Source organism: Lacerta agilis, chromosome 2 (genome assembly GCF_009819535.1).
Source record: "Lacerta agilis isolate rLacAgi1 chromosome 2, rLacAgi1.pri, whole genome shotgun sequence".
Classification (NCBI taxonomy): domain Eukaryota; kingdom Metazoa; phylum Chordata; class Lepidosauria; order Squamata; family Lacertidae; genus Lacerta; species Lacerta agilis.
The window spans coordinates 32,194,325-32,206,627 of NC_046313.1; the positions used below are offsets into that span (position 1 = coordinate 32,194,325).

The 12,303-nt window shown below is 44.6% G+C and overlaps 1 protein-coding gene across 1 annotated transcript in view; it reads right to left on the reverse strand.

Annotated features, from left to right (window-relative positions):
- Positions 1-820: 820 nt before the first annotated feature.
- Positions 821-12,303, reverse strand: part of TRIM47 (tripartite motif containing 47) — a 30,008-nt gene continuing 18,525 nt past the window's right edge. The window contains 5 exon segments of the mRNA XM_033136209.1: positions 821-3,106; positions 4,690-4,764; positions 6,698-6,893; positions 8,368-8,598; positions 9,435-9,530. Coding sequence (XP_032992100.1) covers positions 2,481-3,106; positions 4,690-4,764; positions 6,698-6,893; positions 8,368-8,598; positions 9,435-9,530 — 1,224 coding nt within the window. The 3' untranslated portion in view covers positions 821-2,480.

The following is a 12,303-nucleotide window of genomic DNA, read 5'->3' on the forward strand; positions in this document are numbered from 1 at the left end:
ACAACAAATTAGAAAACCATAAATTTAAAATAGGACACTCAAACCAGATATGGTATTTTCTGCTATTTTAATTGTGTTTACGCTGCCTCTACTGCATTTTTATTTGGTTGTCACGTAAAAAAAACCCAGGATATAATCCGCTCAGAGTCCTAGGAAGGTCACGGGAGGTCATTACTTTCAGCGCGAGTTTGTGTTAAGCTCACTGCCTTACAACTTGATCCTAAAACTTGCTTTGTGGCATTATCAACAGCTACACCATCAGCACTGTAGCTATGGGAAGTTGCTTGGCTATTGCAGTGAGATTATTCCAGTATCACAGGCAGCAGTCAAAACAAACGAGAAACTGGAGCGTGAAGCTTTTTACTGCAAAACAATTATATTGCAGAGGCTGTATCCATTCCAATTTTTCATGGAGAGTGGAATCTATATAATGTGAACAATGAAGATTACTCTGGTTGTGTTACTTACCAGCTAAGCTTGACTTTAGTGGAAATTTTGTAGTGCCACGTGTTACAGTAATCACGAGTCTCTCACTATGATATTTTGTGGTAGAACTTAAAAATTGCAAGACATTTTTACGAAATTAATCCAGATTATTTTCTTCAAAGAGGAAGTACGCGCTGCATGAATCGAATAAATAAAGCCCTCAGTTTATTAAAAATAAATACAGACACATGGGTGCGCAAACTTTATGGTGTATAGTTGGCTGCTGCTATCCACAAAAGTGTTATTATTTGCCCATAGTAAACTGGTATTGATTGAAAACATTGCAGAAAGTAAGCTCATTCATTTGAGGTTAGCAAAGAAAGACAAACCAGGATTATGTTTGCATATTCTTTAATGGCAACTAGATTCATTTAAACTTTTTTCCTTATTATTTCCTCACACGTTAGATTATACAACTGTGTATTAATAATAATAATAATAAAACAAAGCAGAAAGGTTACCACCACCCAAAAAACTGGGGTGAAAAACAAACAGCAGCACAGTATTACCTAAGGAAGCAAATATACTGGCTTTATTATTTTGCTCATTGAGGAACAATTAATACAGCCAATTTTGGTTCAGTGTGAAATTTCCTATTGTTCCAGTTTATCCCCAAAGTCTTTTTAAGAATACAGTAAGAATACAGAAATCACAACACTATCATTGTGGTATTCTTTCAGTAACTAGTTCCAATGGCAATAGGTGAAATCGTAAGGACTGCATTTAATAATGCTGACCAATGATGGTGTGTGTGTGTGTGTGTGTGTGTGTGTGTGTGTGTGTGTGTGTGTTGCTATTGTGAGCAATTGCGCTGTAATTTCCATTAGGGGAAGTAGAAAATAACTTTGGTGACCTCACTGTTTCTTGCTGGTAGGCAGGAAGAATTGCATGAGCCCAGACAGCAGGGACAAGTGAACTCATACAATTAACCATCATGTTTCACCAAATTAATAATATTTTTCACCCTGTATCCTGTATGTTGCCATTTATTTTGTAAAAGATCCACCCTTGGCAGATAGGCAACCAACTGAATAACTGGAAGGAAACTCTTGCAGAAAATAACCGTAATGCTGAGACCATGGGGCTAATAAAAGACACAAGCATTTCAGCAATTCAGTTATTGTCAGGGAATCCATGAGGTAAAAAATAATAATCTTCGAGTGGTAAAAATTTCTGTCTCTGAACTAGCTAAATTTTATTCTTCCAGCCTTCCTAATTTATATGAAGAACTGTAATTATCTGCTAAAATCAAGATATCCTAGAAACAGAAGAAATCCAGTAGGTCGTCTGTTTCAACTCAACCAGCAGCTCCCATCTTAAAGAACAGCAGTTTAAATCAGAAGTTAAGATTTGGCTCAGTGCCCACAGAAAAATTTGAAACTCCTCACAAGCTGGGCTAGAGGTGGGGAGCCTGTGGCTCTCCAGCTGTTAGGGGACTCCAAATCCCAGCAACCCCTGTCAGTCTGGCCAATAGTTAGGGGTAATGGGACTTGTAGTCCAGCAACATCACAGGTTCTTGACTCCTGTCTTAAAGTAACACTGATATTCTCCCCGCCGCCACCACCCACCCAGTTAAGAGAGCAGGAAGAAGCCCTAGAATTGATGAGTACAGAATCAGGAAACTGTGTGTCTGTGTGGTAAATATATTGGATTAATATAGAAAATGAAAATTCAGACTAGAATCAATCCTCTCCAAATCCCCAAACTGCAGGTGAAAGGTAACAAACTTGGTCTTCGAGTTTAAGCCCAGTGTGAACAAACTATAACTATGACTAAAAATCCAAGAGGTGGCAAGAGAGAGAGAGAAGACCAACACGGAAAAGGCCCATTATCTTTAAAGGCACCAGTCAAATGACTCAAAAGGTAGCAGGGACAGATATATGGGTGAAGAGCCTAGTAACCCTGTATCATGGAAGTGACAAGCTGTTCTAGGAAAGATCCCATTTTAAATCTCTTTACCAATTCCTTTCTTGCTCTACTGCACATGGGACGAGTTACCGTCGCTTCAGCACCGAAACACAATCTTTCTTGAGAGGCCCAAGCTGCATGTGGGCATCGACACTTTCAAGGAAGAAGGCCGGCTTGAGGTTGTGCGTAAACAGTGCCGGAAACTGGTGGTTGATCTTATTCTGGAAGGGGTCAAAATGGCCCTTCTTGAAGCGAGCCACTTTGAACTGCTGCAGGCACGTCATCTTGGAATCCTTGACTCCATAGAAGGTCAGCACCTTCTCCGAGTACTCCAAGTACACCCCAATCGTATGGAAGAAAGGCTGCTGTATCACGCAGTCAAAGCCACCGAACCAGGCCACGTAGTTCTGCCCGTTCCACTGCAGGCAGCAGGAGTTATCGTTCCTGCCCAGGCGGCCCCTGTCATAGGACTCCTGCGGGTTGTAATCTTCCGTGATGACGCCAATGCTCACCCAGCCGTCAATGATCTCCACTTCCCAGTAGTAGTTGCCTCGGTTCATTAAGTTCTCGCCCAGCACCTGCTCGCAGTTGACAAACCTAGTCGAGCACTCGGGGTACGCGATAGGGTTCAGCACCCGCTTGGCTCCCTTGGTCCCAAACAGCTGGAGGAATTTGTCGGCAGTGTCGCTGTCCAAGTCGATGATGAAGGCAACTGTGCGGGGTGGGGGAAGGCGAGAAGAAGGTGGAGCAAGGAAGTCGCACAGTATTAGTTATCTTGTCTTCTTGGGCAACAAAACTGAAAAATACCATCACTGAGGTTGGTGCTCCTCAGTAATCATTCCGTCTCCTGAACTTAGGAGTCTTGGGTAGGATCTAACGCTGTACAAATGATGTTCTACTTATGCAATCGGACTTCCCCCTTCCTCTCTCTGCACCCCACCCTCCAAAATATGCTCCAAAGGGTCCCCTATCATGGTGGGGGGGACCGCAGGGGAAAAGAGAAAAGGAGGGTGGCAACACAAGAACAGACCTTCTCTGCAGTGGCTCCCCGGCTGTGGAATGCTCTCCCCAAGGAAGTTCTCCTAGCGCCTTCATTATACACCTTTAGTTGCCAGGCAAAAACGTTCCTTTTTAACCAGGCATTTGGTTGATCTGATAGACATCCTATGCTCTTTTAAAATGTGGCTCTTTTGGGGGGGGGGGGTTATTTCTCTTTGTTATTTTGATTATATATATTGTGGTTTTTATGTTGATCTTTTCTGTGAACTGCCCTGAAACCTCGGGGTATAGGGTGGTATATAAACAACAACAACAACAAAATTGCATTGCACAAGCAGAAAGCTGTTGCATGAGTGGAACAGCAGTGTTGGATACAACCACGTGTTCTAAAAACTCCACTGCTGCAACCAACATATATTCTGCAAAAATTGTTGGATTTTTCCTAACTGTATTTAAATTTGTGCATACCACTTGTGCGTCTGCAGTTTAGCCCTATGGCAAACTTTAGGCTGGATTGGGTTTTTTAAAAAAAATCTTTACCCGCACCTTGTGTGTGTGTGTGTGTGTGTGTGTGTGTGTGTGTGTGTGTGTGTTTTGGGAAGGTGAAATAGGGAAAGCAGGTGGGCAGATGGGGGTATGGAGAGTAATAGACATTTAGAAGCAGAGAGTGGCAGAGCTATGGAAACAAGGAGCAAAGATGTGCCGCACCCCTTCTGCTTTCTATACTTTCAAGGTTTCTGGTTTCCTCCTCCATATAAATGCATTTTAAATACTGATAGTTCAGTTCTCCAGATTTACTTTTTTTAAAAAAAATCCAGTTTCTAGTCCTTATGATATATATTTAACGTAAATCTCTTTTTATGCCACAGTCTTTTTTTTCTTTCATGCAGTGTTTGAACTGAATATGTGTTTTCCATCTCCTCCAATATGTGTCCTCTTATGACCGGAAAAGGGGGTGGTGTAGCTTTACAAGCATCATAGAATCATGCAGTTGAAAGGGACCACAAGGGTCATCTAGTCCAACCCCCTGCAATCCAGGAATCTTTGCCCATGTGGTTTAAGTCCCATATTTTCAGCTAAACCTAGCAAGACCAGTAAAGACCAGTAACTGAGACACTGAACGTTTTTCTAAAACAATACTCAAGCATTTTGTTTTCACTGGACTGCACTCCTAATAACTTTGAGTGGGCTGACATTTTCTGCTGTCTGCAACACATCTGCCGTCTGCCAAAGGTTACGCCATCAGCAAAGAAACAAAAGCCAAGGGAACAAAAACATACAATAAAATGGTCTTACATTTCAGAAAATAATCTCGGGACTCCAAACAGGCGGGGTTGCTGCTTTTTTCTGGAATCGGGGGCTCAAGGGTCACTGTGAGGAGAGGAAATTGTCAAAAAATTACCTCAGCAAAAAAAGACAGCAAAAATGGAAAAGAAAAAACCAACACATCACACAAGGAAAAGAGCCTCGTTCATTAGAAAGTATCCTGGCTGATCAGACGCAGGTGTACTATTCCATGCAACCACTTTTTACCTTAAATTCAGTTGTCATCAACAGGCCTGCTGTGATTAGATTCTTAAACCTATCAATCAGAAGAGGGAAATCCCACAGGATGTTATCCAGGATCTAAGATCCTAACATGTCCTTGTGCTACTTACTACAAAGCCAGCCAGCAGAGGGCTCTGCTCATAACTGTGTTGTGGTCTTGTGCTCATCCAAAACAAAAACAAACACATTGCTGGACCCTGACAACTTTTCCTTCTAGGTCTGCAAACCCTGATTCCATCTCTACTCTCCTTCCTTCAGCCTCCCTACCACCACATAGGGGTCTGCGTGGTGGCGCCCAGTTCACATAGAATCATAGAGCTGGAAGGGACCCAGGAGTCATCTAGTCCAACCCCCTGCAATGCAGGAATCTCAGCTAGAGCATCCGTGGCAGATGGCCATCCAACCTCTGCTTATAAACCTCCACGGAAGGAGAGCCCACAACTTCCAGAGGGAGACTGTTCCACTGTTCTCATGGATGTCTTGTTTGTGCCTCTGGCTGGGTCTTGTGGGGATAGTGGCAGCACACTGTGACCTGGAAGCAGTTAGTGCAAACTCCCTGGTAAGTACCCAGGAAGTACAGTACTCCTCCCTGAAACATGGGGAATGTATGGGAGAGGGTGGGGAAGCCCTGAAGAGAACAGAGCCAGTGCTAGGCAAGTAGTCACACGTTGCCATAGTTTCTTTAGGGAGCAGTTGAACTTGAGGACGAATCCAGCAAGATCCACTCCAATACTGGCAGGAGAGTGAGATTTAAGTATATACCTCCCCTGTGTTCTGAAAGACAAGGCTCTGTTTCAAAGAAAAGCCACTCTGGACATCCTCCCCAAACCACTGCTGGCCACACCCGGTGATGTCTGTTTGTTGCCTTCTGATTTATTTGAGTCCTTATGGAAACCTCATAAAAAAACAACCCCAAGCAGGAGGCACAGGGCCCAGAAACCCGACACCAATTTAAGAGAGTCTTGTTATTATGCAATTTCAAAACAGCTGCACCACTTGCAGTGCTTTGGCATGGAGGCTGTAGCTTGAAACATCTCTCCCTTAGAGGCTGCTGACATATTTTATTTTGGGGGGGGGGCGGGTGTCCCTGGGTGGGCATTCATTTAGGCAGGTACAAACGCCAACATCAAGAGGAGACTTGGAGATGTCGAACAGAGGTGGGGAACCTGTGGCCCTCCACGATGCTGCACTCAGCCCCATCGGTTCCAACCACCATGGCCAACGGCCAGAGATGATGGCGATAAAAGTCCAACAACATCTGGAGAGCGGCAGTTCCCACTTCCATGACGTAAATGGTGCCATGGGTTCTAATGCCCCGTTAGCGTTTACTGCATGTTAAAAGTAGCACAAAGTCTACAAGCAAAATTTAACATGTGAATGGAAGCTGAGCAAGTGGGTCCTGAATTTGCATAAGGCTGGGTACCCCAGCGGCATTTCAAGCTCCGAGAAAAGATTGGGAGAAGGGAATGTACTGAAGCAAAGATCTTGAGAACTGTCAGAAGGCAAGGCAGCAATGTGCATTCTTGTGCTGATACTTCCAAGCCCAGGTCCCCGATCACAGAGAGACTTCAGACCTCTTAGATACTAAGAGCTACAGGGAGACGGGATTCTTAGCATTGCTGGGCACTAATCATTTCTGCAGAAACAGCATGGTAGCTATCAGAGTCAGCAAAGAATTCCATAGTCAAAACACGGCAGAATGCATAGCGCTCTACATGGAATGCAAGGGCAGGATATTCCGTTTGCTGCTACAGACCTTCTGGCATGCCATAAAGAATGGGCCCTTCGTCTCCGTTCCCCGAGAGCTGGTCCCACTGGTTCTTGCAAATGTTCACTAGCATTTCCTTCACAGCGAGCACGGCCTGGCTGGATTTGATGAAGCTCAGCTCTTTGGGGAAGCTTGCACACGAGAAGTTTTTCTCTTCGGTGGCTATTTTCAGTGCTTGGAACTCCTGGGCCAAAAAAGAAAGAAAAAAATGGGGGTGATATACAGCAATTGACTGGTGGGAGGACTCATTCCACAGAGCCACCTCTTTCCTGAGCACCAGAGCCTATGGCTGCTGTTCGTGACATGGAAACACATACCAGAGGGAGGGAGGGGGACAGAGAGAAAGAGCAGCTACACTGGCAGGAGATGTTGGCATGCGGCTCTGTTCCAAATGTGGATCCAGGAACATAGAGCTCAGCAGAGCCTCCTCCCTCTAAGGCCCGTTTACCCAGGGCCCCTACACAGAGGATGAGGGCACATTTCCCAGCAGAGATCCAGATAGGAATGAGCACTGCGACTGCATGCCTTCTTCAACCTGGTGCCCACCAGATGTTGCTGGACTACAGCTCCCATCAACCCCAGCAAGGATGGCCAATGGTCATGGATTATGAGTTATAGTCCAACAACATCTGAAAGGCATCAGATTGGGGAAGGCTATCAAAAATAACGAATGGCCTACAAATTGTGGGAGCTAGTGAGAGAGACAAATGCCCATTGTGTCCTACCTTCCTCCCTCTGTAGTGTATGAGCATGCCCACCTTCCTATACAAAATCACCAGTCCGGAGCCAGAAAAAGAAGCAGCATCTGCCCATAAAAAAATTATGGACAAACTGAATCAGACTCTCCACTTGCGGCTCGCTAGAGAGGACAGCACGTCCCCACAAATCCTCCCCTTTTCTACTGTTTCCAGAGAGGGGAAATCCCTGCCATACATTGAAAGCACATTACTTTCTGTAAAATAATCCTGGTCCGACTGCACTAGCTACCAATTCAAAGTGCTGGTTCCGAGCCCAATTCAAAGTGCTGGTTTTGGCCTATAAAGCCTTAAATGGCTCAGGACCGCAATACCAAAAGGACCACCTCTTTCCATATGAACCTACCCCGAGATCATTTTCTGAGGCCCTCCTTCGTGTGCCTCCTCCTCGAGAGGGTGGCAACACAAGAACAGACCTTCTCTGCAGTGGCTCCCCATATGTGGAATGCTCTCCCCAGGGAAGTTCTCCTGGCACCTTCACTATACACCTTTAGGTGCCAGGCAAAAACATTCCTTTTTAACCAGGCCTTTGGTTGATTCGATTTACATCCTATGCCCTTTTAAAAGGTGGGGGTTTTGGGGGGACGGGTTATTGGGTTGTTGTTTTTATTTTGATTATGTATTTTGTGGTTTTGTGTTCTGGTTTTGTTCTGTGAGGTGTCCGGGTAGAGGGTGGTATATAAATTTCAATAAATAAAATAAATAAAATTGTAGTTTGTTCAGGGCATTGGGAACTGTAGTTCTGTGAGAGGAACTACAGTTCCCAGGATTCCTTTGTGGAAAGTCATGCTTTCAACGTATGTTAGATGTGCTTTCAATGTATGGTGTGGATCTGCCCAGAGGCAAGGAATGAAGCACTTTTAGGGGTGACTCTCCACTGGAATAACACCCAGGGGCACAGACCTGCAGGAAAGAGATGGTGTCTGTGCTGGGAACCTTCTCCAGATTCCGCTTGTGTTCAGCCAGTGTGTCACGCCTCTCTTCCTTCTGCCGCAGCTCCTCCGCTGCCCCAATCAGCATTGCTCTTTCCCCATCTTCGATGAAGCCAAGGACTTCCTTCTGAAAGGCTGCAAGGGCCCTGGCCGTCTCAGCAAAGAGTTTGCTGACCTTTTCCTTCTCTTTCTGAGCAGTGCCCTAAACACAACAGAGACAGCTTTATACCAATTAACATCCATGTAGATTACATATATTTCCAACCCCCCCCCCAAAAAAATGCACACATCCAGATCCTCCTTTTAAAGTTGGCCAGGTGGGGGAGGGCAGAAGCAATCAAATCTTCTCCAAGATCTGATTGCTTATAAATACCCACTTTAAGCCAGACTGGGCATGATGCTTGAATGCGACATTAGGAAACATGTCTGGATTATTCCATTTTAAAGCCCTCCAATTTTTATCCGGACCACAACGTGTAAAGAGGCAAACTTTAGGGGGGGGAAATCCCATTGCTGCCAAATTCACTAAGCCACTATATGCTCTTTTGTCTTTTATCTGAATGCCAGAAATGAGGGTCTCTCTGCAAGTGGAAATGTAGCATGTCATGGAAATGGCTACCTTGGACATGCTACTTTCTTACAGGCATGGAGTTTCCCCCAGTCTGATGGAACGTTCAAAAATGTGATCCTCCAACTGCAGTCTGAAGTGGTACAGTCTAGGAAAAGCACCATGTGATCCACTTCTCAGGAAACTTGTATATTTGTGCAACACGAGAGCATACACGCAAGAGGATTTTTGTTCTTTGCTTACATGTTATCTTTAATTAAACCTCCCAACACTGCAGCAGAATTGGATCGGAATCAGTGGATAAACCACCTCTTGATACCCAGGCCGAGAGACAGCCCAAACCCCTGATCCCCTCGGCACCAGAAGACAATGACATGGAAATGTATGAAAAGAACAGGGCACAGTGTGTGTGTGAGAGAGATCAACATCCAGTTTTCCTTCTGGGATGAAATCGACTGAAGCCATCTTACTTTGATCAGGTCCACAGTCCTCCTTGTCTGCGCAATAGTGACTCCAAGTTCATCCAACTGATTCTCAACACTGTTCAGGATTTTGGGTCTTTGGGCCTTTTGAAGAAAGGGAATCAGAATGTCACCTCGCATTGACAGAAAATAATACATTTCTCTTCCAGTCCTCATGGATGTAGAGAAATATTCACCGTTAAATCTATTTATGAAAAGCAAGAATGGGGAACTGTGGCCCTCCAGATTTTGTTGCACTCCCAGTTCCCATAAGTCCTGGCCAAGCTAGCTGCGCCTGATGAGAGTTAGGAGTCCAGCAACATTTGGAGAGCCAAGAGTTCCCCACCACTCTAAAGACTAAAAAGGACAAGTTCTTTGAAGGTGGTAGTGATGTGACTTCACTTTGCACTGTGCCTGATTGCCCTCGCTCCCCAAAACCCTTATATTCCCTCCTGTCCATTCATTTTGCATAACGTATTGCCCTTATTGTCTCTCCTGCCTATTATATATTTGTTCTTGACAAAGGCTCCGCTAGCCCATAAATCTAAGCCACGGTTTGTTCAACAAACCATGAGTTAACCAGGATGATTAAACACACCACAGCTTATTTCTCCACCATTTCTCCTTTAAAGCCCTAAACAGCCTCAGCCTTGTATACCTGAATGAGCATCTCCACCCCCATCATTCAGCCCAGACACTGAGGTCCAGCACCGAGGGGCTTCTGGTGATTTCCTCACTGCAAGAAGTGAGGTTACAGGGAACCAGGCAGAGGGCCTTCTCGGTAGTGGCACCCGCCCTGTGGAACGCCCTCCCATCAGATGTCAAGGAGATGATGATGATGATTATTATTATTATTATTATTAGTTTTGTTTTCCATCTCTTCTTTTCTCATGCTTTTGTAACCTGGTGAACATCCGGGGTGGAGTAACCAAACAAGCCATGATTGAAAAAGGGTGCTAGGTTCAAATACTACACACCAAGCCATAGCTAAACCAGTGCTTTTGTGTGTGTGATAGTACTCACAGGTACTGAATACTGTTACATATTTTTGTGGCTCATGGCAGCCATTTTGTGCTGGCACCCATGGCACTTTTATCAAGATATGAGTACCAGCACCTCGTTTTTTATTTAAAAAAACAAAACAAAACACTGAGTAAAACAAAGGTTCATAAGTCAACAATAAACACAGTTTGTTGTCAGTGAACAAATCAGTTAAACGGCTAGGCAGGTCTCTCACACAATGCTAATAATGTTTTTGATTAAACCATGGCTTAATGTTATGTGTGAATGAGGCCAAAGTAAACTAAACTGAACAAACCTTTCCCCTGGTGATCTATCAATATTGACCCCCAACGTGAGCTGGTTTGTGTTTGGAAATGTTATTGTAATTATTATGTGTGCATGTGTCTGGTTTTTTTTTTTTTTTTTTTTTGCAAAAGCAACAGTCTTTTGTCTACTTTTAAAGACCTGCAAAGGAAGCGGTCTTCCCAACTGTCTGACATTTGAATTTTGACTGGAAACGTGCCCAATTCTGGAAAGCTAAAAAGAGCAAAGTGCTACTGTCATGTGGCTCCAAACTCCATTTAAACAATGTGCTGGAGTGAGATAAAGACCAGACTGAGAGGGTTGCAATGAAAGGAACAATCGTAGCTCTATCAGAGAAAGCAAGAGCCACAGCCCAAATTGCATCAACACCCTCACCCGGACCAGAAAGCAAGGAAATTAAAGTGCCACGGAGAGGGCTTATCTGGCGATGCCATAATAACCCATTGATCTCTTTAAGCAGACACAGGGAGAGGGAAGGAAAGGGATTTAACTGAGATGTAGCCAAGATGGTTTAACAAAAAATTGGCATTATTTTTTTCTGGTCATAAAAGCTGCTTCTTTTCCAAAAGCAGGGAATACTTGTTCCTTAGTTGTATGTGCTAATTTATATAAACATATAGAACATAAAATTGCTAGCATTAAGCGGAGCTAGCATCACAATCGATTTGATTTGACACTGGCCAATAAGGTTAAAATTCTATTTCTTTTGGGGCATGCTCAGCACCAATCTGTCTGTGCTGTGTACTAATTAGGGTGCTGTTAAAGGACCAGGGTTCGAATCCCCTCTCAGTCCCTAAACTAACTGCCCAACCTACTTTTCTCACGAATATAAATAGAGGCGGGGGTGGGAAGAACAAGATACCCTTCCTCAAGGTGGAATATAAATGCAGCAATAAGAATGATTAAGTGCGTTCTGACTAACATACATATGCATGTGCTCACACATGCAAGGAATTTTTTTTTCAGGTGTGCCGCCATGAAAATATAAAACTTGCTTAAGCCATCCCAGGCATGGCAATCCTTGACAGCAAGCCAAACCCTATCTATTTTTGCCACACAGGAAACTCTCTGCCTCTTCCCTTCCACCAGGAGTGATAACATTTTATTCCGGGCAAAGGGGGAGGTAATTAACAGAGGGGTTCCCTTCTGTTAATCAGCTACAGACTTGCTCTGGCTCCATAACAGAACTGGAGTCAATTTTGGTTGTCTGGCAGCAGCAGAGAACTTCACTGCCTGGAATTCTGACTTCATACCAGCTCCAGACAATTGGTCCTTCAAGCCTAGTAGTGGCTATCCTGCCATTCTCTGGCATCTTGTGCCAAAGTCTTTCCTGGCCCTGCTACCCAGGAATGCCTTTCAGCTGAAATGCTGCCAAGGACTGAACCAGAGACCTTTTGTACGCAAAGAGGGTGCTCCTCCCCTGATCCATGGGACTGTCCAGTGGAGGCTGGTCCATTAGGGGGAAAGGAGAACTGCCCACCACCCTCGGCCTGCTCTCTGCCAGTTCCCACCTGCCTGCATCCTTCTTACTTACAGCCAGTTCGCAGGGCAG